Source organism: Hibiscus syriacus, unplaced genomic scaffold (genome assembly GCF_006381635.1).
Source record: "Hibiscus syriacus cultivar Baekdansim isolate YM2019G1 unplaced genomic scaffold, ASM638163v2 tig00018070_pilon, whole genome shotgun sequence".
Taxonomy (NCBI): Eukaryota; Viridiplantae; Streptophyta; class Magnoliopsida; order Malvales; family Malvaceae; genus Hibiscus; species Hibiscus syriacus.
In genome coordinates this window covers 15,271-42,940 of record NW_024062426.1, presented here as the reverse complement: position 1 = coordinate 42,940, position 27,670 = coordinate 15,271, and the positions used below count along the sequence as shown (strand labels likewise).

The 27,670-nt window shown below is 38.7% G+C and overlaps 2 protein-coding genes across 3 annotated transcripts; both read right to left on the bottom strand.

Moving 5' to 3' along the window:
• Positions 1-1,040: 1,040 nt before the first annotated feature.
• On the bottom strand, positions 1,041-4,308 carry LOC120209047. Of its 2 annotated transcripts, none has more exons than XM_039208131.1 (5): positions 4,206-4,308; positions 3,548-3,988; positions 3,229-3,453; positions 2,458-2,838; positions 1,041-1,769 (listed from the first exon to the last, which is right to left on the bottom strand). In XM_039208131.1, exons 2-5 carry the CDS (start codon positions 3,947-3,949, stop codon positions 1,302-1,304), a joined length of 1,476 nt encoding a protein of 491 aa, XP_039064062.1. In that variant the 5' UTR covers positions 3,950-3,988; positions 4,206-4,308; the 3' UTR covers positions 1,041-1,301. The 2 variants fall into 2 exon arrangements, with proteins under 2 accessions (XP_039064062.1, XP_039064063.1); XM_039208132.1 differs by having other exon boundaries at positions 3,548-3,991; positions 4,206-4,299.
• Positions 4,309-5,292: 984 nt separating this feature from the next.
• On the bottom strand, positions 5,293-9,861 carry LOC120209046 (UTP--glucose-1-phosphate uridylyltransferase-like). The gene is made up of 21 exons (XM_039208130.1): positions 9,788-9,861; positions 9,610-9,657; positions 9,409-9,500; positions 9,227-9,317; positions 9,057-9,117; positions 8,879-8,956; positions 8,724-8,774; positions 8,530-8,603; positions 7,690-7,762; positions 7,540-7,597; positions 7,369-7,415; positions 7,222-7,287; positions 6,713-6,745; positions 6,539-6,591; positions 6,393-6,468; positions 6,261-6,317; positions 6,092-6,175; positions 5,904-6,002; positions 5,710-5,814; positions 5,479-5,550; positions 5,293-5,368 (listed from the first exon to the last, which is right to left on the bottom strand). Exons 1-21 carry the CDS (start codon positions 9,844-9,846, stop codon positions 5,342-5,344), a joined length of 1,404 nt encoding a protein of 467 aa, XP_039064061.1. The 5' UTR covers positions 9,847-9,861; the 3' UTR covers positions 5,293-5,341.
• Between the last annotated feature and the right edge of the window lie 17,809 nt (positions 9,862-27,670).

The window sequence follows — 27,670 nt, the reverse complement described above, 5'->3', positions numbered from 1 at the left end:
CGTCCCAGTTCCAGTCCGGTACCGGATTATTGACTCGAAGCGTTTCAGCGTTCCAAAAGGCCCGGGAATGGTCCGAGATCGTCGCCGCTCCCCGGTGGAAGACTTTTATAAGGAGATTCAACCGGAACAAAAGCGGTAGCAGCGGTAGGCACGGACGATTCCGTTACGATCCTTTGAGTTACGCTTTGAATTTCGATAAAGGTCAGATCGGGGATTCGGAAGACGCCAATTACGGGTACGGAGGGTTTCGGGCTTTCTCGGTCCGGTACGCTTCGGTTTCCCCCGGTTCGGTTGGCTTACCGGTCTCAAACCGACTGAATCATTGAGAGCGTGAACCGGACTTTCTCTATTGATGACGTTATTTTCCCGGCATATACGTTAGTTTTATTTATTTATAATAATGTTTTATATGATTGCACTATGAGTTGTGTGGGATTAAGATGAGTACAAGATTTGATTTTGTTTGCATTTTTTTCATCTTGTAAATATAGAAGGCATCATTAATAATAATTATAATAAATCTATTTGTCAAAAAATATGATAGATATATTATAATACATAAATAAATCAACTAATAATATGTAATCTGAATATACTTCAATTAAAATAACCCTAAAACGATCTAAATAAAATAATATTTTGATAAAAAGATTCGACGTTATATTTGCATCATCATTAGACTTGAATATATACTATTTTTGATGGAAGTGTCACGTAGTATAATCTTATTGGTTAAAAGCTTTTCTTTTTCTGAATACAATAGAATCAAAGGACAAATAATACTTTAAACAACACATAATATGGAATATTTGGTTTTAAATATGTTGTATTTATTGGGTATAGTCGTTTTTGTACTCGTCACTTAATACCACGTATTAGGATTTCAGCTGTTCATAATTTATTCTCTCCAAATTTATAAGGATATATACATAAATGTACACAGCAAAACAATTATACGGGTATCCGAACTGAAACCCGAAAGTCTATCCGAACCGAAACCATTCTCAAATATTGAATATCAAAACTTTGCAATTGTAACAAAATATGGCAATCAATTCGTATCATGTGAGACGCTTCATCATAGCATAATGCAGCAACACAAAAACCTTACGAGTCTTTCTTTCGTAGAAATCGAAATGGAAAAAGCACCTATAGTCCTCACATTTGGTTAATTTCCACGACGGCTGATTTGCTCCGTCAAAAGCACCGGCAAAGGGACGAGGGACCCGAATAGGAGATATGCCAACAGTCAATCCTCTGAAACAACATTTTCTACTCTCTCTTTTTCGGGTTATAATCGTTCAACTTGCTTGGAAGTCTAGGAAAAGATGCAATTTCTGCGACAGCAACTCACGAGTTCCGAACGGAGGTTTGCCACTACCGATCCAATCCTTCTCGAGAAGGCCTGCTTTGGCACTTGCCAGCATCTCAGGGTGGAAAGCTGACACGATGCAGTAAATTGAAGTCCTTAAAACATCAGCCATGGCGTATGCTTTTGCATATAGTGGGTCATCTCTCCTTTTTCCAGCTCTAACATCTCTTCTTCCGCCACTGAACACAGCCGATTTTGTCCCGAATGCTCCCATCAAATTATGAGACGGTTGCAAGCTTGTTTTTTTCCCCATCAACGTTTCAACAGCAAGCAAAGAAGCTATGAGCGTTGAGATTACAGCAGCATTGCTACCTGAGAGTTGAGCAACTCCGAATCTGTCTTCTTTTCGTGAGTGTGCAGTCAAGGAAGCAACTGCTCGAGCAGACCATGTGTATATCTGTAAAAAGGCAACACCAAATGATTATTAAATTTGGCTTGTTCGGTTACAATACAAATTAATCGATCTAGATTGCTCAAATCCCCCAGAGAAAAGCTGAAAAAGAACCTCGGATGAGCACAATTAGCCTCAAAAAGCAATGCTCCACAGCCTTCAATGTTCTTGATATGTAATAAAGTTATATATACACTTAGCAAGCAACCACACGAAACAAGAACACCAAGCGAACCCACAACAAAAGCATTTAAGCAAATAAACCTACAAAGCAAAGTCGTGTAGAAAAACATACCTAGTAACCCGGAGATGGAAGTGAGTGTTGGATACGAATATTTGTCCAACTCGAACATGTTAAAACATTTTTAAGTTTTCTATATGATTTGGAAGATCATACTTAGTTTAAATATCCAAATATGTATTGCACATAAGGTGAATGACTTGGAGATCAATTTATTATATCATATCACATAACATTATACAATTAATTTGCCCTTCCCTTTCCTTCTTTTCAGCCATCAAAGCTTTGTGTTACTCCTCTTTATAATCGTAAATGAACAAATTACATAAATAAACAAAACATTATGCAATTAACTTCAAGTTCATGTTTGGACTCTATCATTGCAGTGTAATGGTCCTACATGAAGAACATGTGGAATGAATGCATGCCCGATTCTATAAAATGGTGTCATACCTGGAAGTCGTTCATTAGTTCTGAGCATTTTGAATTCTGGCGGTCAGTTGACGACTGCAATTGGTCAGATATTGAGCATGTTCTATCATCTGAAGAACCTTCAAGACCTTGGACCAACTTTGATGCAAGTTGCTCCAAAGGTCTCAAGCATACAGCTGCAACTCTTTTGTAAGTCTCACCAGTTTCTTCGAAGAAGGCAGCTCGACGCCAGTAGTCAACATTGTTCTCACAAACCATACAAAGATCAAGGTATGCAAGATATTTCAGAAGGGAAGCTGGAGAGGTCTCCTCTAATGCAGCTAGGAGAGGCTCACTTGGATTAGTTTCTGCTGCTGCAGATCCTTTTGGTGGTGCAAATATGAACCTTTTTGTATGTAGCGCCTATAATAGAACATGAATATAAGTGAAAAGAAAAATTATATTAAAAAAAGCAGTAACTGTGAAACATTAACAAAGAAGAAGATATTGGTTTAGCATTTTGAGCACAGACAAGAAAGTGGAAACACCATGCCAAAAGCCCTAGCAGACGAGATTCGGTAAACTACAAATAGTTGAGAGCAAAACAGCTATGGTGATTTAATCCTCTTCCGAATACGACAACTATATCACGATTTCTTCATTCACAAAGAAGCTCTATAGGTCAAAGAGAATATGTCTAGGCATTAGAAAGGTGATTTACTTGGCCTAAAAGTGTAAAAAATAACAGTAATTTGAACTTTAATCACACAATGTGTACGAAATGATAATAATTTTGACTTGTTTCGAACCAACCTGATGCAAATGGTGAGTCAACTCCCAACAAAGAAACATACAAAAGCCGGCAGCATAAGCGACTATATGTAGAGCAAAAAAGTTCCCGAGCTCGAGATCGATGCTAAAATCGTGTGGCAGAAATGCCAACAGCAGAGCTGAAAATAGATAAGCTGCAGCAGAAAGCTTTAATGCTCTAACAATGGCAGAATGGATCCCCATCTTGAAGCTAAAGAAAAGGGGTCGCTGTCGACATAGAGCAAAAAAGAAAAAAACCGAAGTCATAAAGCAGATTTAAATAAACAATTTAGAACAAAAAACACTAGCAACATCAATTCACCTGAATAATGGGGAACTGCAATACCCATCGCCTCTTATAAATATAAAAAACGGCAAAGATCAACCCCAAAGAAAAACCCTTAAACCCCACTCTTCCATTGACCCCACAAAGGGACACTGCCGAGAGAGAACCCGAAACAGCCGCCACGGCCAGCAGCGCCAGCAGAACGCGTCTAAATTTAGGCTGGGGAGATAAGACGGTAGAGAGGGACACAGAGAAGAGCAGCTGGGAGAGATGAAAACTGAAAAAGGAGATGAAGATTGCAGTGAGGGAGCGCCAGTACACGAGCGTCATCGTGAAAGCTAAGTAAATCAAACTACTTAGAATCGACTGCCATAGTAGGAACCCTACTAATCGATTCTTCATCACCGTGTCCGGCTCCGCCGCTGTCCATGAACGCATATTGGTTTTCCCCCTTTACAGGATTCAAACTTTCTCAAACTACTGCCACAAAATAGACGTTTAGGTCAAATTTCAGCTAGAAGAAAAAGCAACCATCAAAGAGAAACAAAGTAACAAAATTTAAAGCAAACGTTTAGTTGCAATACTGAGATGGTAGAATCAAAAGATATTAAGAAATAAAACAATAAAGCCCAAAAGTTCACAAAATAGAAAAGACAGAGAAAATATAAAGAAATCAACAAGAGTCATTACCCACCCAATGTACAGTTGAGCTGCAGAGTGGAAGAGGGCCAGAGCTGGCGACAATGTGAGATTAAGTGAGGAAGAGAGGCGTGGCGCGTAAGGGTATACGGTGTAAGCCACAAGCTGAAGGAGACCAAGAGAAAATACTAGAGGCGGAGGCTCATTTTAGTAATGTGTATAGGGTATGAAAATTTCAATTGAATATATTTTAATTTTTTTATTATATTTATATTTTATGTTTGATTGGATTGAGTTTTATAGGGTACTGTGTATCTTAATATAGGTTTTGGTATGGATACAGACACGGACTTAAGTTCGAAAATTGTTGAGTTTAATTTAATTCGAAAATTTTAAAATGAAGTTTAACTTGATTTAAAAATTTGTAAGTCTAAAATTTTTAAATTCGACTCAAACTCAAAATCATGAATTGAATTTAGTAAAAGCTCGAAATAAAAAAATCTTAAATTTAACTCGATTGAAGCATCAAACTCAAATACAAACTTGAACCATGGAAAACCTTAATCAACACATAAATATAATATTATTAATAATTTATTTTTAAAAAATATAAAATCTTAATATATTATATTTTCGAGTTCCTCACAAATTTTTCGAGTTGAATATCAAATATCTCGTTTCAACTCGTTAAAAACTCAAGTCAAATCTATTTGAGTCGAGTATTTATCAATTTTTAACGATATTGAGTAACTCGCAACTTATCTGTCTCAGTAACAACACTAGACTCAAGTGTTTAAATATAGGAGTTTTTAAAATATATATATATATATATATATATATATATATATATATATATATATTCACTGAAAGTAATATATTGTTATAAAATAATAAGCTAGAAGCTAAATTTGAATTATTTAACTATTCAACCATTAATATAACATCTCTAATAATCCATACCAAATCCCACGACGTTTCTCTCCTGTTAAACGCATCGACATTATCAATAATAAATAGATCTTTAAATGATAAAATCTAAATATACGGTGAAAGTAAATAAATATATAATAAAATTAGTAAATAATGTAAGATAAAAAAAATGAAGTGAACCAAAGTTCTATGGCATCAGACCAATGGTTTTATTTTCCGACATAAAATGGACCCTCCATTGCAAGACCAAACATTCAACCTTTATAAGTCTTCGGGGCCATTGATTTCCTAGCCATAAAAGAAATTACACACGATTAGCAAAATACAAAATCAAATCCCGGTAATGGCAAAATAAGGAAAAGATCGAATCTCATCCATCCTCTTTCCGCTGTGTTTACCTTGTTTGCCAGCACGGCTCCATCCGTAATCTCCAACTTTACTCCCTCTTTTGCAACAATTTTCACTTTCCCCTGTGCAGAGATAGGCGCATGATATGATATAATGTTAGGGAGATGAATTTAAATTATATAAAAATTTGAAATTTTCGAAAGAGACGATCGTTCTGTCCGTTCCCTTCTATCCATCCCTGATTGTACGATGAATGACCAACCGGAGGGTGAAAAAAATACCTTGAGAACAATATTAGCACCAAACCACACATCACCACTCACGCTGAGGCTGTCGAGATCAATGATGCTTGGGATTGACTTGAACCGGCTTAAGAAGTTGCTAACCTGTTGAGCAAATTAAAAAATATCAGCGTGGAAACAGCAGCTTTGATATGGAACTATGGAAGTGCAAGATCAACACGGCTGGTACTTACCTTCTTGAATTCAGGCCCCAATTCGATGGATGGGTTTTCAGGATTTGCTCTAGCACTGTTACGGCTGACGTTGCCATCGGCTAAGGTGTAAAGATCGGACTGCGGAAGAAAATACGAGGATGTGTTAAGGAATCTTGTGATTACTATCCAGATTCCATGGTGCAGTGTTAGAGGAAGAGGAAAATAACCTGGACTAGAAGCAAATCCGATGTCGCCTTCACCGGAAGGAATCTTGATCGAGGTACGTTGATACCAATAGCGTGATCAAAGAACTTGTTTACGCAGGGAAATAACACAATTAGACCATTTTTTTTCAACATTACAATGCATCATAACTGTGAACAGTACAATTTATACCCTGATTGCTGCACCGGCTGCAGTTTCCAGTTGAAGAACTTTGACTCCATCGACCTCCTGCAGCCAATTTTGTTATTCAGAAATGGGAATTCTACCAGAGGCAACATGGTAAAGGTAAAGAAAGATGCAAACCTTTGGGTTTGGAATGATCTCCATCTTGAGTGCATCAGCTTCCACAAGCCTCTTTATTGCTTTCAGGTTCACCCACCTGTAGATAAATAAATCATTTGTGCCAAACCAATAAGCAGTTGACATTATTTTGACGAAGGGCAACTTACAAATTGTTTGTATTAAAAATTTTGAATTTCTCTATGGACTTGAATTCATTGACCTGTTACAAAGAGAATGTATCAGCAATAAACCTGAAAAATATTTATCTTTTGAGTATGTTTTAGTGTATGACAATGGTGCAGAACTAGTAGAAAAAGAAAGATGGAAAACGAATAACTCACATGTGCATCAGGAACTTGTGCAATTTCAAGGAGCTGAATCACACAAATGAATAAAACCATATCAGTTAATGTCTAATTTCAGTCTTTTCTCTTCCTCTCAACCGGGGAAGAGGAAAAAATAGTTATAGTTGGAAACATTCGTTTTCTTTCTCGGTTGGTGATTCACCATTAAGCACTAAAATAGGCTATTATCATGATCACCATTAAGCAGTAAATTCTTCTGGTATAACTGCAATTACTGTTTATGCATTTGTTGCTACAAACAGTAAATAGGTTACTACAATAGGAAAATCTACTAACAAAGTTCTAGTATGAGGTTGTTTATGCATTTGTTTACCAAGCCATTATCATAAAAAATGTGAAACAGTTATTATTCTCCACATTCCTATATTTGGTGCTTAAAAGCAAGATAGGAAGTTTATCTTTAAAACCTCAGATAACTTCTGTTAACAAATGGAGAGAGGAATGAAAGAAAATTTTCTAAAAGCAAATAAGAGCTCATTTCATACCTGAACTTTTCCTTCGTAAGAAATAAGAGTACCACCCTTCACATCAGCTAAGGTTTTGGGTGTCACCTACAAAAACAAAAGTAATATAGCAATAATCACAAAGCTAGGAAAACCAAAATAGCACAGCTTATAGTTCTCTTCCTGTACCTCCATGCAATATTCATTCTTGTTCTGGATCAAATGGTTCAATATTTCTAGAGCACCTGTCAAGGACTGACATTGTCGGGGAAAAAAACGACGATATTCAACTCAATAGTAGCACCCAAGTTGTATTATAAGTAAAAAAGCTAAATTCACTGGAAATCAAGATGAGGATACTCAAGTCAACAAGAGCACCCAAGTTGTCTGAGTTGGCAACAAACACGTACTCCTTGCCCTGTAAGGAACAATGAAAAATAAATAACTTAGCAGAAAGAACTTATTCATCAATTGTTTTGGAAAAAGATCACATTGCATTGCAGTCACAACCTCTGATAAAAAAGTATCAAGCTTGCCACTGTTCTTTAGAGATTGGAACAGGTCACCATGACCGGGAGGATACCTTCATCCAGAAAAATGCTCGAGTAAAGAGATTACCATCAAACAAGCAATTCAAAAAGGAAAAAGAAAAGTCAATTGCTCCAATAATTCACAAAGCTAATCAATGCAATAAGTGAAGATAACTAAAAGAACTGGAATAAGTAAATTTATTCATTATGAACCATCCAAGTGGGTGCAAAGATGGAACATTATAGAAAATATAGATGCAACTTTGAGAAGAAATCCAATAACTTAATCCACCATTACAGCATACAGAATCCAGTGAAAACCTTATCCTTCATTTTCAAAAACTCCGACCCTCTTCAACTGTCTTGTGGATGTGTTAAATTAAGAAACATACATCATTTTAAAAAATATATACATAAATTCATAGGTCATATTTGAAAACAACAAACACAATTAACGCTTTTCTTAGGAATGAGGTCTGGCTCATGAATACTGTAAGAAAATTCCGAAACTCTAAATATTAATGTCACTTGAATTCCCATACTTTCTTGAATTAAAACTAACCACTTTCCCTTTATGATACATCCTTCCCTTTATAAGAACACTTCAAAGCTTCAAAATATAACAGTGGTTTTACAAAACGGGGCAAATAGATTGTAAATTCAGATGAAGCTAAGTAGCTCAAAATAGTATTCACAACTGATAATGAAGGCATATAAAATGACAGCAGTAGATCAAAGAAAAATAGTATTGACATGCATCCTTACCATAATGGACTGACTAGATTAAGCAAAAAAGAAGCAAATAGAACAAAAAGTTTACCATCCATCCTTGCCAGGCTGGCCTTTGCAAGGAAATGGAGTAAAATCTTCCGCAACCAGACGAGGATATTGGCTCTTTGCAAATCCAAGAAATCAGGGGAGAAATCAGAGATAATAGAATATAAGAAATGGTTATCTGTTTTATGTTGTTGAGTCTAAATTGAATCTTGAGAAGGTGAAATTCAATATATCAACCTGATTAAAGATATGAATTTTAAGGTTTACATTGGCGTAATTTTCGACAATCTGCATTGAACAAGAATTATATGAAATTTAGATCGAATGCTGCTGGAAATAAATATAAATCGGCTGAGGTAAAGGAAATAAGTTATATAGATCCAGAAAGAAACCTTCATTGTGTCCTCATGAGTATTGAATGAGTTCATCAGCACCAATGGAACGCTACATCCGTATTTCGTATTAAGATTCTGATCAAACCAAGGAAAAAGACATACTAAATGAGTTGCATCTTATAACGTAAGACAGAAACGAGAATCAACGACTTATAAGGGAAGGAAAATTTATAACCAGAATCTGAGAAACAATTAGATCAAGAAACGTGCATCCACTGCGCACTTGAATGACAGATCTGTTCTCAGAAAAAATCAAACAAAGGAACCATTAGATAATTGTGTTACTAAGCATCACAAAACATAAAAATAATTACTTGTGAATGATTAGGAATAATAAGAGCATACTTAGGACCAGTGCATCCCATAGTTGTCCCCAAGCCACCATTAAGCTTTAGAACAACAAGTTTGTCCAATAGCTTCTTAGTTTCAGCTGGATCTGCATTTAGATTTACTCATTAGATAAAACGAAAGTCGATCTACACTTTCACTTTTTGTTTGAATGGATTAAAATCATATTAGATAATCACCTTCAGGAACCGGAGCCAATGCGTCATAAGGAACAACCACTTTGTCAGTCGGTGTTTGGATCTTGCTCCATTCTACATGCTGCTCTTCTCCACTTTTTTTTAAAACAATTTAATCGCCATTTTCAATATCAGAATTCAAAATCTAACAACGATAAAAGAAAATAGGAAAAAAAAAGGCTTGAATTGAAACGGAGACATTACCTGAGATAGCGGGAGACGAGGTTGATGAATCCATTTTTCTCATTTTCACTGCGAAATCATCAAATAGCAGAATTATCATTACCATTACCATTACCATTACCATTACCAATATCATCGTTAATTAAAAATTCTCCGAGAAAATAAATGAAAACCACAGAAATGAATCAAAGAAACGTACCTGATTTGAGAAAGCGAAGGCGAAGGAAGGTGAGATTTGATGTGATCCAGTTTTTCCATTGGGAAACAACAGTGATGATAATTGATAACAATAACAAAAAAAATACAAAGAAATCGAGAGAGAGTGCGAAGTGTATAGAATGTGGAGCGAAGAGGATGTGTGTGAGCTTTTAAACTAAAATTTCAACCAGCCTCGTGAAATTCGCATCTACAGTTACCAAATTTTCAATATATATAAATTTTAGTAATTAGAATCAGTCGTAGGAAAGAAGCAAGCATGACGGACAGCATGGCACCTCACCCAATCGCAGTGATCGTGATGGCTCCGGTTTGTTATAAAAATGTTACGTTATGCCCTTGAACTTTTTACTTTTTGTAACTTGGTCCCTGATTTTTTCATATTAGTCCTTGACCTTGTCATCTTTCTTAATTTAGTTGTTGAAAATGAATTTTTATACTCGTTCTATGATTATATATGTCACGTGACGTAATCACCTGAAATTTATATAAAAAAAAATTGAGTAATTATTCTATTATTGTCTGTATAAGTCAAAACTCAAATCGAAAAAAATATTAAAAGATTAATATGGATAAAAAGTTATTAAGTTCATCACTTAGATGACAGCTTTGCAGAAGTTTGTATCGGTTACTGACAGTCCACATGTCGGTAAAATTCACCCAATAGGCAAGGTGAGTAAAAAATTTAGCCCATTACGTTATCTTTAAAATTAATTCGAGATCTACGATAAATATTACAGTATAAGATAAACTCGTCAAACTTACATAATGAGTTTATTCAAATAATATTTTTTTTATTCAAATTCATCACATCGAGATGATAAATTTCAAAAATATATATTTTTATTAGAATTTTGTCATATTTGAGTGACAAATTCTAATAAAAAATATATTTTATTGAAAATCATTATACCCACATGATGAATTTTAAATTACTATAGTAAATATCGTAGTTCCTAAAGTAAAATATATGATACCGTATTAAGCTAAAAATTAACCCGCCTATGATATTGAGCCAATTTTGTCCCCAACCCAATGTCACCTCCATCCCTATCTTTATCAGGTGGTTGGGTTCTAATAAATTCGCCCAAAATTGGGTCCATCGTATAAAACTGACCCAACTTGTAAAATTGAGAATCTTGCACCACTGGCTTCAACGTGGGCTAACTGGAGACCATTTGGACCATATTTGGGTGGGGACAGTATTGAATAGGATGCAAAGGGGTGATCGAGAAAGGTGGAGGATCGTAAGTGAAACAGAAGAATCTCTTGCAATAGAGGAGGTCCTTGATGGGAATCCTCGAGAGGGTATGGCATTTGAAAGAATCGGCAGGTTTTGGGTTGGGTTTTCGATTAATCTCAGTCCATCGGAGAAACATATTTTTTTTCTACTAAATTCATTGAATGATCTTAATAGCAAAAAAAAATATTGTTTTCTAAAGAGAATTTGAATTCGAACAAATAAATATATAGTATGAGTATTGAAGACACCAAATTTCATCCCTTTTATTTTTATAATATACTTTTGATTAATATACATTATTGCAAAACTATACTACATATTTACATTTTATTTTTATTTTTATTTATTTTATTTTTTGTGTCAGGCCCAAGATCGGTTTATACGGGGCCCAACAAGATGCCCTAGTCCAACCCAAATCCTAAACATACACACGAGCTAGGGTTTCCAGCTAGCATTCCAAGCGGCGCTGCATCCGTTGCCTCAATGCTCGGCCGAGTCCCTTGGTCAAGCATTCAAACGCCACGACAACAACCCACCGAGTCCACTGCCGGGTTTCTCGCCTCAACATCACCAACACACCAACAAACACAAGATGTCAGTGTTTCATTTGGAATGAAACTCCTAGTTATTTCCATTATAAAAACATGTAACTAGGACACAGAAAAGGGAGAGCACAAGATTTACAGAGAGAGTTTACACGTGAGCCCATACACAGTCATTTTCACACAATTTCACACACACGAGATACACAAGCATTACGAGAGGGTACACAAGAAAACACAGGAAACTAGCAAATCTCTTGTAAATTTCGAAAGAGAAATAAATAAAAGGTATCGCTTTTACCTTTGTTTGTCGATTCGGTTCCCTTGCACTGCTTGCATGCCGCTATTGTTGAGTTTTTGAATCACCAAGAACCATTCGGCCGAGGAACGAAAGGGAGGCCCTTTGTTTTTCAAAAAGAAAAATTTCAGATCTACGTTTTTTCTAGTCGATTTTTGAAAAACAATCTTTGTTTTTAGAAAGGAATTCCAAAAAGCTTTCGAGATTTCAAAAAAAATATATAAAAACGCGAGTTTTGCCGCCGATGAACGACGGCCGGCGCCGTTTAACGGTGACGGCGAGGCGGCGTACGGTGGCCGTGTTCTGGGTTCATCGAGACCCACGGCTGTGTTCTTCATCCTCGATGAACTGAGGAGAGGATGGAGAGAGGGGAAGAAGGGACATTTCGGCGAGAGAGAGGAGGATGAAATGAATTTCAAAGCGTTTGGTTGAGTTAAATGCTGCGTGTTTCTGTTATATTAAGGGTAAACTATGCCTTGTGACCCTCTGATTCCTAAAACTTCCATTTTACCCCCCAAATCCGATTTTTAAACCCCATTCTCTTTTGAATTCGACCTTCAATCAAGGTTTTCTTCAATTTAGTCATGTTACTTCGTTTTTATTTTTTATTTTATAATAATTATTATTATTATTTTTAATATTATTACTATATATATATATATATACGCATTTCATATTTATTTTTATATTAATACTTTTTGTTACGTTTTACAAATTAGTATATATGTATATATTATTTTTAATTTAACTATTACTATTATCTTCTTTTTACTAATTTATATATATATATATATTTGCGTTATTATTACTATATATGTATACTTTTTTTTCTTCATTGATTATTTTTGCTTAATATTATTTAATATATATATATATATATATATATATGTATATACTTATAATAGTTTATTTATATATCTATTATTATTATGTGTACATTTCAAACGTTTTTATTCGATTACCTTTTTTCTTTACTTTGTTTTTATTTCTTTGATGATCACCTTTTTATTCATTGTATTTGTTTATTCGTTGGTTGTATGTAGATTATTAATATTTCATTTATTTAGTTTACTCTGCTTATTAACCCTTTTTTTTCTCTATTTTATCTTCATTCTTGTTTCCTTTATTTTTTTTTTTTTTCTATTTTCGTTCTTTAACGTCTTTATTGTTAAGGGAATTTCAATCAGTCAAGGGTAAGTAGTTCAGATCGATGTTTTACCTTTTAATTTAACTTTCAATTCTCTTAATTAAAGACAACTGGAAATTACATAGTACCGAAAGGGCAGTTCAAGGGTGCTAATCCTTCCTTGGCTGTAATCGACTCCCGAGCCCGACATATTTCCGGTAAGACGCAGATCAGGTAAGAAATAGGGTATCCGATCAACCCATTTATTTTTAAATAAATGATCGGTGGCGACTCCAATCCACATTTTTCAAGTCGAAGCCCAATTCCGGGGCACAACCGAAAGACGGTTTCGACAGCTTGGCGACTCCGCTGGGGACACAGGTAAGTGAGTCAGGCTAAGGTAATTACCAGTTGTCTTTTTAACGAAAAGGGTAAGTTTAAATTTTAAGGTAATATTTCGATCCTTATTACTTATTTTTGATTATATTTTTCGAGTAAATAGTTGGACTGACCGTTTTCTAATGATTTCAGCTTTCCAAACATTTTCATCTATGGCTCTAAACCCGAGCTCCGAACCCGTTTTAAGTGGGGGTGAAAGCGACGCCTTCGTGTGAATTTATTCACCGTATGGGCCTAGCAAGTAGCCTTCGGGATTCATATACCTTATGCCTTCGTGTGAATTTATTCTCCGTATGGGCATAAGGGAATGTGTCCTCTCGAGTTTAACTTAGTCCACACAAGCCTGTGATGGGTTTCGGACTAAGGGTCTGGTAAGCCTAAGGAGGCACCAGCAAGGAGAACTCGAGTACCGTTTTTAGAACCCAAGCCGGGAGACTTTGAATAAATAGAGCCTACCCCAAAACCACATTCCAAAACCGAGGACATTTCTTTCCTAACCTTTTTTTTATATGTTTTTTTTTCATTTACCATTTATTTTTATTTATTTTTATCTATTTCTATTTTACTAACGTTTTTTCCTTTGTGTTTGTTTTCTAGCATTTGCATCATTACAAGAGGCTATTGATCCCTAAAAAACGTTTGTTATACACAAAATAATTCGAGTTAATGGATAAAGGTGTTGTAATACAAGAGATTGAAAACGCTGAGGCACGACTATGGTCCGAGAAGGCTCAGAAAGAGAAGGGAGACAGTCTTCAGGGAAACTATGTGTCAGAACTGGTTAGTTATGCCGCTGTCAGTCTGAAACAGAATAATGTCCAGGAGCTGCGAAACATTTGGGACAGTTGGAAGAATGACAGAAAGCAGAAGTTCAGCCAACGATATGGTGATATCGCCCTCTTGCTCCATGTCAAGACCGATGAGCCCTTACTCCGAGCATTAATTCAATTCTGGAACCCGGGATATAGTTGCTTCACTTTTAACCAAGAGGACATGGTGCCTACCATCGAAGAATACACTACACTGCTGCATTGTGAAAGCATCAAGCTTGAACGAGCCTACATTAAACACATCAAAAGCCAGCCCTTCAAGAATGCACTGGCCAAAGTTGCAGGAGTAGATGAGAAATGGGTAATCGATCGGACTCAGCGTAGAGGCAGTGGAGAAGGAATTGAATGGATCCACATAAAGCAACTAATGAAAAACCACCCTGATGAGTGGAAGACCATAGACCTTTTTGCACTGGGTCTGTACGGTTTGATTATCTTTCCGAAAGCTTTGGGGTGCATTGACGCTGCCGTGGTGGAACTATTTGAGCAACTTTCTAAACGAGTTAACCCAACACCGGCCATCTTGGCCGAGACCTTTCGATCGCTCAACCATTGCCGAAGAACTGGCGGAGGAAGATTTACCGGGTGTATTCAGCTCCTTCAGGTCTGGATTCACAGCCACTTCTGGAAGACTAACGGAGTTGCCTACCGCCGTTTCAGCACCACCTATTCACCTCTAGGTGAATTTATTACCTTAAAATGGCATGAAGGCGCCTCGAAAGAAAAATGGATGAAGGTCTTTACGCATCTTCAAGACCGAGATATTGTCTGGAGAGCCCCTTGGTTATTCCTCAGTGATGTTATTTTTCGGTGTGGTGACTCCGACACTGTGACCTTACTTGGACTTTGGGGAGCAGTCGGGTATGCTCCGCTATTAGCACTTAGACAGTACGGAGCACGTCAGTTTGTCCCAGCAACATGCGGGTTGGCTAAGTCAGAGTTTGAGTATCACGGCGACAGCTATAAGAAGATGATCAAAGAAGCAGTCGATTCGTGGAGGAAAGTATTCCGGATGGATGTTGTAGCTGCCAGAAGCATGCTCACTCCGGATTATATGGAGTGGCGAAGATTGAGAAAGAATGACAATATCCCGGTGCCAGACTGTGATGACACCCGGACCATGGAAGAGCACCTCATGCATGTCCCTTCTGAACTCGAGATAGCCAAGACCGAGTTTGAAGCCGTGAATAATGAGCTGAAGCAAAGAATAAAGGAACTTGAAGCTGAACGTTATCAGTGGAAGCTCGATGCTGACTCTCAGAAAGATCGGGCAGAAAAACTGGAAAAAGAACAAAAAAGAGTCCGTTTTGAGCTCGAAGACTTGAGAAAAGGGTATCAGGATAAGGTCAAGGATAATTCCAAGTTGAAGGTAACCTCTGAATACTGGAAAGACGAAGCTCATAGCCTGAAAAGGAAGTTTGAGGGGCCTGATGAGAAAGCTTGGAAGGAACAGATGAAGACTGCCCAAAGACGCTTGGCAGATAGTCAATATCAGAACCAGCGCTTGAGAATTCGGGTAGCTGACTTAGAAAAACAACATGAGAAAGATGGCAAGACAATAGCTGAGTTAGAAGCTATTGTAGATGGGTTCAAGAGGGAAGCAAACGAGCTTCAGATAGTGCCTTTCGACGGAGGATTACAATGGCGTTTCCGTTGGGAACAAGCACAACGAAGGGTGAGGGCCCGAGACGCAACCATACGAGATTTCCTGGAACAAGTGCAAAAAGCAGCCCGTCATCTTCACGGTCTAGCAAGGGAAGCTGGTGTGGTTCGACAAGGCATTCAACCAGTGACAGATGAAGGCAGAAGACTTGTCAACCTACTGGAAGCTGTTCGGGGTCTAGAGGATTTAGTCCGAATGTACCTTTAATTTGTTTTTATGTCTCTAAAAAGATAAAACATTTTTGTCTGAATAAGGATTATTTATAATAATGAACACTTTTATGGATCAATGCCTCCAATTGCATACATCATGCATTGCATTTCTTGCATTTTATATTTCATGTCTGTTTATTTTATATATATATTTTTTTCTTTTTTTCCATGTTTTTACATTCGTATTAACCAACAGAATATGTCTCAGACACCGAGCTTACCACCACAAGCATCAGATACACATCACCCGCACAATACTCGAGCAAAAAAGAGACAAATGGAAGCCAGAATGGAGAAGATCGAAGAACACATGGCAAGACTTCAAAATGAACTAGAAGACAAGATGGCTCAGAACAGTGAAAGTACTCTTGAGTCCATCAAGAAAAATCAGGAGTCCTTGGTCGACCAAATCGTAGCCAAGTTGTCAGGTCTACAGCAAGCTAGTGCATCAGGGGGCATCTCTTCCGAGGGGGTGGCCATACCACCAACCCCGCAAGTGGTTCTCTCACCCGGAATATTACCCGGGGACGCATCTGCTACTAAAGGGAAAGCAGCACTACCCGGGGACTCATTCGCTACCAAAGCGAAAGTTGCACCTGCTGTGAAGATACAAACTTCTACAATCATCCCTGATGATCATCCGGATGATTATAATGTCCCAGACTTTGACGAGGAAGATAAAGCCAAAAAGATGGAAGAAAAGATAAAAATATTAGAAGATCAAATAAAGATGGTCCAGGGAGACCATGATTATTATGGAGTGGACGCAATGGAGCTAAGCCTAGTTCCAGACTTGGTGCTTCCACCAAAGTTTAAAGTTCCTGAGTTTGAGAAGTTCGACGGGAACAGTTGCCCTTCGGCCCATATTACTATGTTCTGTCGAAAGATGACAGGATATGGCGGGAATGACCAACTCCTGATCCATTGTTTTCAAGAGAGCCTGTCCGGTTCAGCTATTCGGTGGTACAACCAGCTTAGCCGAACCCATATCAAGACGTGGAAAGACTTAGCCAAGTCTTTCTTGGAGCAGTATAAGCATATCAACGATATGAGACCAGACCGGGTCATGCTACAAAGCCTAGAGAAGAAACATAATGAGAGTTTCCGACAGTACGCACAGAGATGGAGGGATTTATCTGTGCAAGTTCATCCACCCTTGGATGAAAAGGAAACAAGAAAGCTATTTGTACAGACCTTGAAGGCACCTTACTTCGGGCATTTGGTAGCAATCACGTCAGGGAGTTTTTCAGATTTAGTCATGGCCGGTGAAATGATCGAGTTGGCCATTAAACAAGGAAGATTGAGGGAGGAGACTCCAGTAAAAGCCTCCCATGAAAAACAAGGAGCGAGAGATCAACAATGTGAACACCTACAACGTCAGCAAAGGGGTTACGATCTCAAGCTCAAATTCCACAGCAGCTGTACCATCCGGTACTTCTAGACAGAACCAGAGAGAACCAAGAAGAGAAAGGGAAAGGGAACAGTTTGACCCCATTCCCATGACGTATAAAGAATTATACCAACAGCTCTTCGACACTCATGCAGTGTCGCCTTATCCTATGAATCCAATAAATCCCCCTTACCCGAAATGGTATGACGAAAGCGCCCACTGCGAATACCATGGCGGTGTGCAGGGGCATTCGATTGAAAGTTGTCTCGCATTCAAGAGACTTGTGCAACGAATGCGTAACAAGAATTGGATCACTTTTAACTCCGGAGCACCAAACGTCGCCCAGAATCCCTTGCCCAATCATCAGGAGACAGGAATCAATGCCGTTACCACCGAGGGGGGCAAGAAGGTTAAATCAAGTGTTTCAGAGATCAAGTCTCCTTTGGCTTGGGTATGGAGCCAAATGGTGAAGGCAGGGCTTCTTGCACCATATCCAGATACGACAGAAAATGAAGATGGTAACCATTGTTGTTACCACAACAAAGAAGGGCATAAAGTGCAAGATTGTCCAGAGCTCAAATTGTTAGTCCAGCTCATGATGGATCGAAAGGAGTTGGAATTTTACGAAGAAATTCAAGATTCTTGGGAAGCAGATGTTTGTGCCACCGGAGAATCATCAGATAGAAAATTTGGTAGGGGTAATCCTTTGATAATTACCCCTAAGGCAAGCATGACAGTGAGAACACCAGCCAAGGTGGTAATCTCCGCACCGCGGCCTTTTCAATATAAGGACAATCGGCAAGTGCCATGGAAGTACGAGTGTCAGGTGAGCACTTCCGGAGGAGGTAATAGTAAAGTGGGGCAAAGACCACTGGAGCCATTCAAAGAAGATGTGCTAGTCGTCAATGAACCTATAAAGGAGGAAGAAGCTAAAGAGTTCCTCAAGATCTTGAAGCACAGCGAGTACAACATTGTAGAACAGCTCCACAACTTACCTACACGTACTTCAATGCTAGCACTATTTTTAAGCTCGAAAGCACACCGAGAAGCGTTGTTGAATGTCCTTAATCAAACGTTCGTGCCACAAGACATACCAGTCAGCAAGATGGATCGACTGGTGAACAATATTCAAGCTGATAATCTCATCTCGTTTTCAGATGATGAGATTCCATCCGGAGGAAGAGGCCGAACAAAGGCGTTACATATTACTACCTACTGTAAGGGGCACGCTTTACCAAGTGTCTTAATCGATAATGGTTCAGCCCTGAACGTGATGCCTTCGATTACATTGAAGAGGCTACCAGTAGATACCTCTCATATGAGGACTTGTCAGAATGTGGTCCGAGCATTTGATGGGACCAAAAGAGAGGTAATTGGAAAGATTGAGGTACCATTGACCATCGGACCAGCCACCTATGATGTTGAGTTCCTTGTGATGGATATCATGCCGTCCTATAGCTGTCTTTTGGGAAGGCCGTGGATTCATCAAGCAGGTGCAGTACCCTCACGTTGCACCAGAAAGTTAAATTTGTCATTGATGGGGCCTTAGTAATTGTCAACGCTGAGGAAGATATCGTAGCAAGCGTGACCACAGAGGCTCCATACATCGAAGTAGGCGAGGAAGCGGTAGAATGTTCGTTCCGTTCCCTGGAATTTGTGAATGCCACATTCGTGGCAGAAGGAAAAAGAATCCCAAGACCTCGACTCTCCAAATGCACAAGGATGGAGATCAAGCAAACCCTAGGCCAAGGCGCAAGAACCGGGAGAGGTTTTGGAAAATGTTTGCAAGGAATGATCAACCCTGTACGTCCTATCCCAAAATTAGACCAATTTGGGCTCGGTTTTCAGCCCTGTTATCATGAAAAGAGAAAGGAGATCCAGAAGAACCGGGAGAGAAGGATAGCCAGATTGACTGGAAACGAACTCCAATGGAAGCCTATGACATTCCCGCCGCTCTTCAGAACATTTAAGTCAGGTGGTTATGTGTTTGAGACCACCATGTCCGAGTTACAAACGGCTCTGGAAGATCTGAGCGTTAATACCGTGACCACAGAAGATGTTGACAACGGAGATAGATCCGGGATATGCCTTCTGCCACATGGGTTCGTGCCTAGCAGTTGGTCGGTGGAAGAACTACCTGTGGTTTACAAGAATCTTTCAGAGTAATATTCGAACTATCCCTATTTGCCTATACCCGGGGCAATAGGTGATCTTTTGTAAGGGTGAATAAATGTTTTGTTTAAGTTTAATAAAGGATGCATTTTTCTTTTCCATGGCAAACAAATTTTTCTTTTATTTATTATCTATCTCCCTCATTCCAGTACTTCATTTCCAGTTACTCTCAAAGTTAGTTCTTGACCATTCCGTGTGGGATATTATCCTCTCACACATACACATCTTCCTCCTTTCAGGTTCCCAGATAACAATAATGTGGGCACTAATGACCCTGATCCGGAGGTGGATTTTGAATCAACCATTTGTCTTGGGGAATTTGAAGAATGCGATAATGAAGAAGGGTACAACTTGCCTACCGAATTGTTGAGAATGATAGAAAAAGAAGAAAAGCAAATACTGCCACATGAGGAGGCGATCGAAATCTTAAATTTGGGCACTGAGGAAGATCGAAAGGAGGTTAAAATCGGCACAACTCTTTCGACTGAAGCAAGAAAAAACCTGATAGCCTTACTTCAGGAGTACGAAGATGTGTTTGCTTGGTCGTATCAAGACATGCCGGGACTAGACACAGATATGGTAGTTCACAAACTACCAATCAAACCAGAATTCAAACCAGTGCAGCAAAAACTGAGAAGAATGCGACCAGAAATGCTTCTTAAGATCAAGGAAGAAGTCAAGAAGCAATTTGATGCCGGTTTTCTCCAAGTGGCCAAATACCCTGAGTGGGTGGCCAACATAGTGCCTGTGCCGAAAAAGGACGGGAAAGTACGCATGTGTGTCGATTACCGGGACCTTAATAAGGCCAGTCCCAAGGACAATTTTCCTCTGCCACACATAGACACTCTGGTGGACAATACGGCCGGGAACGCCTACTTTTCATTCATGGATGGATTTTCGGGGTACAATCAGATCAAGATGCATCCCGAAGACATGGAGAAGACCACTTTCGTCACAATGTGGGGAACTTTCTGTTACAAAGTGATGCCTTTCGGATTAAAGAATGCTGGGGCAACATATCAGAGAGCTATGGTGACCCTGTTCCATGACATGATGCACAAAGAAATCGAGGTTTATGTCGACGACATGATTGTCAAGGCAGAGACCGAGAGTGAACATGTCAAGAATCTGAGGAAGCTCTTCCAGAGATTGAGAAAGTTCCAGCTGAGACTAAACCCTAGCAAGTGTACCTTCGGGGTAACATCTGGAAAACTACTAGGCTTTATAGTCAGCAGGAGAGGCATACAGGTCGATCCTGATAAGGTTAAGGCTATCCAGAATCTACCTCCACCACGAACCCAAAAAGAAGTCCGAGGTTTTCTGGGCAGACTAAACTACATAGCTCGGTTCATCTCTCAGTTAACCGACAAATGTGACCCCATCTTTCGTCTCCTCCGAAAGAATAGCCCTGGAGCATGGGATAAAAACTGTCAGATTGCATTTGAGAAGGTAAAAGAATACTTGTCTCACACTCCTGTCCTGATGTCCCCTATCCCAGGAAAACCTCTGTTTTTGTATCTCTCCATATTCGAGAACTCCATGGGGTGTGTTCTGGGCCAACACGATGAGTCTGGGAAGAAGGAAAGAGCCATCTACTACTTAAGCAAGAAGTTCACCGATGGCGAGGTCCGATATCCTCCTATTGAGAAGGTTTGTTGTGCCCTGATATGGGCTACAAAAAGACTTCGACAATACATGTTGTATCACACCACTTGGCTGATTTCCAAGTTAGACCCACTAAAATACATGATGGGTGTACCTGCTCTATCCGGAAGGTTAGCCCGATGGCAGATGCTTTTGTCTGAATTTGACATCGAATACGTTAGCCAAAAAGCGGTAAAAGGCAGCGCCATATCCGATTTTTTGGCAAGCAGAACTGATGAGAGCTATGAGCCGCTGGACTTTGATTTCCCAGATGAGGACTTAATGGCCATATCTTTAGAGGAAGCAAGCATTTCAACGGACGGTTCCTGGAGAATGCACTTCGATGGGGCATCAAACGCACTAGGACATGGCATCGGAGCAATTTTAATCTCCCCAGAAGGGAGTCACTACCCATTTACCAGCAGACTGAACTTTGATTGCACCAATAACATGGCAGAATATGAAGCATGTGTCTTGGGAATTCGGGCTGCACTGGGGCAAAATATAAAGACTTTACGGGTGTATGGAGACTCAGCCTTAGTAATCTATCAGCTCCGAGAAGAGTGGGAAACCAAGGATATAAAGCTGTTAGAGTACCGAAAACTAGTGTTGGATCTGCTCGAAGAGTTCGACGAAGTCACCTTCCACTACGTGCCTAGAGAAGAAAATCAAATGGCTGACGCTTTAGCTACCTTGGCAGCCACATTCAAGGCTGGCGGGGAGTCTGAAATGATGCCAATTAACATGCAGTCGTATGAGTACCCAGCTCATTGTTACCAAATTGAAGAAGTGAAAGACACTAAGCCTTGGTACTACGACATTCTGCAGTATATCAAGCATCGGAGTTATCCAGAAAAAACCACTGAAATCGAGAAGAGAACCCTTAGAAGGTTGGCAGCTGGATATGTCCTTGACAGAGAGGTTTTATACAAGAAAAGCCATAACCAAGTTCTGTTAAGGTGCGTCGATGCTGAAGAGGCAAAAATGATAGTGGAAGAAGTACATGATGGGGTTTGTGGAGCACATACAAATGGGCATATGATGTCAAGACAAATAATGAGATGCGGATATTTTTGGTCCACACTGGAAAATGATTGCATCAACTATGCTAGGAGATGTCATAAATGTCAGATTTATGGAGACAAGATAAATGTTCCACCCCATCTGCTTCATGTAATGACGTCACCATGGCCTTTCTCTGTGTGGGGCATGGACGTTATCGGGCAAATCCATCCGAAGGCTTCGAATGGTCACCGTTTCATTCTCGTAGCAATTGATTATTTCACGAAATGGGTAGAGGCTGCATCATACGCCAGTGTCACTCAATCCACTATTTGCAAGTTTCTGAAGAGAGAAATTATATGTCGGTATGGTCTACCCGAAAGGATCATCACCGATAACGCAACAAACTTGAACAACAAGATGATGAGTGCTGCTTGCGAACAGTTCAACATAAAACATCACAATTCCACTACTTACAGACCAAAGATGAACGGAGCAGTAGAAGCAGCAAACAAAAATATTAAGAAGATAGTGGAGAAAACAACTGAAACCTACAAAGACTGGCATGAGAAGTTGCCTTTTGCTTTGTTCGCTTATCGAACCTCGGTACGTACATCGACTGGGGCAACTCCATTTTCACTAGCCTATGGAATGGAAGCAGTGCTACCCATTGAAGTCGAGATTCCGTCTCTCAGGGTCTTGTCTGAAGTCAAACTAGATGATGCAGAGTGGGCACAATCCAGATATGATCAACTTAATCTGATAGATGAAAAAAGACTGAAAGCCATTCATCATGGTCAAATCTATCAGAAACGAATGATCCGAGCACACGACAAAAAGGTGCGCCCGAGAATATTCCGTGAAGGGGATCTAGTGCTAAAAAGAATTTGGCCAGTCCAGAAAGATTTCCGAGGAAAATGGACGCCAAATTGGGAAGGTCCTTATGTCGTGAAAAAGGCTTTCTCCGGAGGAGCCCTTATCCTGGCTGAAATGGACGGACCTGAGCTGCCACATCCCATTAACTCGGACGCAGTCAAGAAATACTTCGCTTAGAATGAAAACCCGAGAGGGCATCCTAAGTTGAAAAAAAAAAAAAAAAAAAAACGTTTAGGGTGAAAACCCGAAAGGGCGCCCTAAATAAAAAAGAAAAAGAGGAAAAAGAAGAGAAAATAAGGTGGGTTCAAGATGAAAACCCGCAAAGGGCGTCTTGCAACTAAGGATGGGTCCAAGTTGAAAACCCGGAAAGGGCAATTTGGATATCAACGGTGGAAACATCCCGGCACATGAATCTTCTACGAACCCAACAAATCGGAGAAATGTTGCACCCTCCCAAACGTTGCCGCATTTTCAAAGATCCTTTGGCAAAGGCTGCATTCAAAGTCACCAAACGGCTTTTTAACTCAGAAGTGCCCACGTTATCGAGATCTAAGACATTCATTTACACATCATTGTGTATTCGTTTTCTAGAATGTTTGCCATGTATTATTTGTTCTTCTCCTCCCTTATGAATAAAGACCATCTTTCCTCCAATACCTTTTGAGCATCTTGAATTAGATTTAAACCTAACGGTTTATTTATTTTTATGAAAGATAATCGCATATTGTTGTACAAAGATTCATTGAAAAGTACAGGTACCCAGAAGCCGATCAAGGCTCATGCACATGCTTGAGATGGTTGAGGAGCATCTTCAAAAAAAAAAAAAAAAAAATCATCAAACATTTGAAGAATTTAAGATCAGAGATCGGAACTTCAAGCTCAAGAGTCAACAACAACAGGCCACTGGAGATCGAGATTACTCTCCAGAGCTCAGAATAACATATGTTGCATATGCATTTTAGACATACCTAAGAGCATGACATCCATAACATCACATATATGCATATCTTTGCAGGTTTTACCCAGAGCCAATTTCAACTTCACAACGAAGGATATTGGACTCCAGACAACGTAAGTTCAACTTCACGACGAAGGGACCGCTGGTTGTCAACAAACATTTCTCAATTTCAGGGCCAATTTCAACTTCACAACGAAGGATATTGGACTCCAGACAACGTAAGTTCAACTTCACGACGAAGGGACCGCTGGTTGTCAACGAACATTTCTCAATTTCAGAGCCAATTTCAACTTCACAACGAAGGATATTGGACTCTAGACAACGTAAGTTCAACTTCACGACGAAGGGACCGCTGGTTGTCAACGAACATTTCTCAATTTCAGAGCCAATTTCAACTTCACAACGAAGGATATTGGACTCCAGACAACGTAAGTTCAACTTCACGACGAAGGGACCGCTGGTTGTCAACGAACATTTCTCAATTTCAGAGCCAATTTCAACTTCACAACGAAGGATATTGGACTTCAGACAACGCAAGTTCAACTTCACGACGAAGGGACCGCTGCTTGTCAACAACAACTTCCCAATCTCAGAGCCAAACTTCACAACGAAGAATATTGGACTTCAGACAACGCAAGTTCAACTTCACGACGAAGGGACCGCTGCTTGTCAACAACAACTTCCCAATCTCAGAGCCAAACTTCACAACGAAGAATATTGGACTCTAGACAACGCAAGTCCAACTTCACGACGATGGATATCCAATTCTCAGGCTCAACTTCACAACGAAGGGGCTATATACGTATACAACTTCACAGCGAAGGGTATCATACCCTAACAGGTTGACCCAACTTCACGACGAAGGAGTCATCTGTAACACCAAAAGTCTTCCGGTCAAGTTTCACCTTCGATACGAAGTATCTTGAGTCAGAAGACGATCCAGGAACTGCTGGTCAAAGCTTTGGGTTCGATTTCAACTCCACGACGAAGGATCTCGTACTCAGAACTCTCCAGTTTCGACTCAACCTCACGACGGGAGAGTCATTTCCTGATTTAAATTGACAAACCAGTCATGATATCGGATTTCAACTCTACGATATAGGGCATTCGATATGGACGAAATTCGTGTCTTTTAATCTTTGCTCTATTTTCGTTACACGACAATGAGCAAAGAGGGGCAGCTGAAGACACCAAATTTCATCCCTTTTATTTTTATAATATACTTTTGATTAATATACATTATTGCAAAACTATACTACATATTTACATTTTATTTTTATTTTTATTTATTTTATTTTTTGTGTCAGGCCCAAGATCGGTTTATACGGGGCCCAACAAGATGCCCTAGTCCAACCCAAATCCTAAACATACACACGAGCTAGGGTTTCCAGCTAGCATTCCAAGCGGCGCTGCATCCGTTGCCTCAATGCTCGGCCGAGTCCCTTGGTCAAGCATTCAAACGCCACGACAACAACCCACCGAGTCCACTGCCGGGTTTCTCGCCTCAACATCACCAACACACCAACAACACAAGATGTCAGTGTTCATTTGGAATGAAACTCCTAGTTATTTCCATTATAAAAACATGTAACTAGGACACAGAAAAGGGAGAGCACAAGATTTACAGAGAGAGTTTACACGTGAGCCCATACACAGTCATTTTCACACAATTTCACACACACGAGATACACAAGCATTACGAGAGGGTACACAAGAAAACACAGGAAACTAGCAAATCTCTTGTAAATTTCGAAAGAGAAATAAATAAAAGGTATCGCTTTTACCTTTGTTTGTCGATTCGGTTCCCTTGCACTGCTTGCATGCCGCTATTGTTGAGTTTTTGAATCACCAAGAACCATTCGGCCGAGGAACGAAAGGGAGGCCCTTTGTTTTTCAAAAAGAAAAATTTCAGATCTACGTTTTTTCTAGTCGATTTTTGAAAAACAATCTTTGTTTTTAGAAAGGAATTCCAAAAAGCTTTCGAGATTTCAAAAAAAATATATAAAAACGCGAGTTTTGCCGCCGATGAACGACGGCCGGCGCCGTTTAACGGTGACGGCGAGGCGGCGTACGGTGGCCGTGTTCTGGGTTCATCGAGACCCACGGCTGTGTTCTTCATCCTCGATGAACTGAGGAGAGGATGGAGAGAGGGGAAGAAGGGACATTTCAGCGAGAGAGAGGAGGATGAAATGAATTTCAAAGCGTTTGGTTGAGTTAAATGCTGCGTGTTTCTGTTATATTAAGGGTAAACTATGCCTTGTGACCCTCTGATTCCTAAAACTTCCATTTTACCCCCCAAATCCGATTTTTAAACCCCATTCTCTTTTGAATTCGACCTTCAATCAAGGTTTTCTTTCAATTTAGTCATGTTACTTCGTTTTTATTTTTTATTTTATAATAATTATTATTATTATTTTTAATATTATTACTATATATATATATATATACGCATTTCATATTTTATTTTTATATTAATACTTTTTGTTACGTTTTACAAATTAGTATATATGTATATATTATTTTTAGTTTAACTATTACTATTATCTTCTTTTTACTAATTTATATATATATATATATTTGCGTTATTATTACTATATATGTATACTTTTTTTTCTTCATTGATTATTTTTGCTTAATATTATATTTTAATATATATATATATATATATATATATATATATATATATATATATGTATATACTTATAATAGTTTATTTATATATCTATTATTATTATGTGTACATTTCAAACGTTTTTATTCGATTACCTTTTTTCTTTACTTTGTTTTTATTTCTTTGATGATCACCTTTTTATTCATTGTATTTGTTTATTCGTTGGTTGTATGTAGATTATTAATATTTCATTTATTTAGTTTACTCTGCTTATTAACCCTTTTTTTTCTCTATTTTTATCTTCATTCTTGTTTCCTTTATTTTTCATTTTTTTTTTCTATTTTCGTTCTTTAACGTCTTTATTGTTAAGGGAATTTCAATCAGTCAAGGGTAAGTAGTTCAGATCGATGTTTTACCTTTTAATTTAACTTTCAATTCTCTTAATTAAAGACAACTGGAAATTACATAGTACCGAAAGGGCAGTTCAAGGGTGCTAATCCTTCCTTGGCTGTAATCGACTCCCGAGCCCGACATATTTCCGGTAAGACGCAGATCAGGTAAGAAATAGGGTATCCGATCAACCCATTTATTTTTAAATAAATGATCGGTGGCGACTCCAATCCACATTTTTCAAGTCGAAGCCCAATTCCGGGGCACAACCGAAAGACGGTTTCGACAAGTATATTATCGAAAAGTTAAAAAAAATTGAATAAATATTACCACAGGGCATAGGTTGAGGAGTGTCAAATAATACCCTAAAATTCCTAAAAGGAAAATAATTCTTATGTAAATTATATATATATATATATATATATAACATAAATAAAAATAAATAACACCATTTTCAGAAATTTGACACACTTAAAAAAAGAAATTCACGTTATATATTTATATAATTTT

Excerpts from the sequence above, each read along its gene's own strand:
- LOC120209047 (XM_039208131.1), bottom strand. The coding sequence starts at position 3,949 with ATGCGTTCATGGACAGCGGCGGAGCCGGACACGGTGATGAAGAATCGA. Across the intron at positions 2,839-3,228 it reads TGACTCACCATTTGCATCAG|GCGCTACATACAAAAAGGTT; the intron begins GTTGGTTCGAAA and ends GTTCTATTATAG. Across the intron at positions 1,770-2,457 it reads AACTAATGAACGACTTCCAG|ATATACACATGGTCTGCTCG; the intron begins GTATGACACCAT and ends GCCTTTTTACAG.
- LOC120209046 (XM_039208130.1), bottom strand. The coding sequence starts at position 9,846 with ATGGAAAAACTGGATCACATCAAATCTCACCTTCCTTCGCCTTCGCTT. Across the intron at positions 8,775-8,878 it reads CTCATGAGGACACAATGAAG|ATTGTCGAAAATTACGCCAA; the intron begins GTTTCTTTCTGG and ends TGTTCAATGCAG. Across the intron at positions 6,469-6,538 it reads ATTTTTAATACAAACAATTT|GTGGGTGAACCTGAAAGCAA; the intron begins GTAAGTTGCCCT and ends ATTTATCTACAG.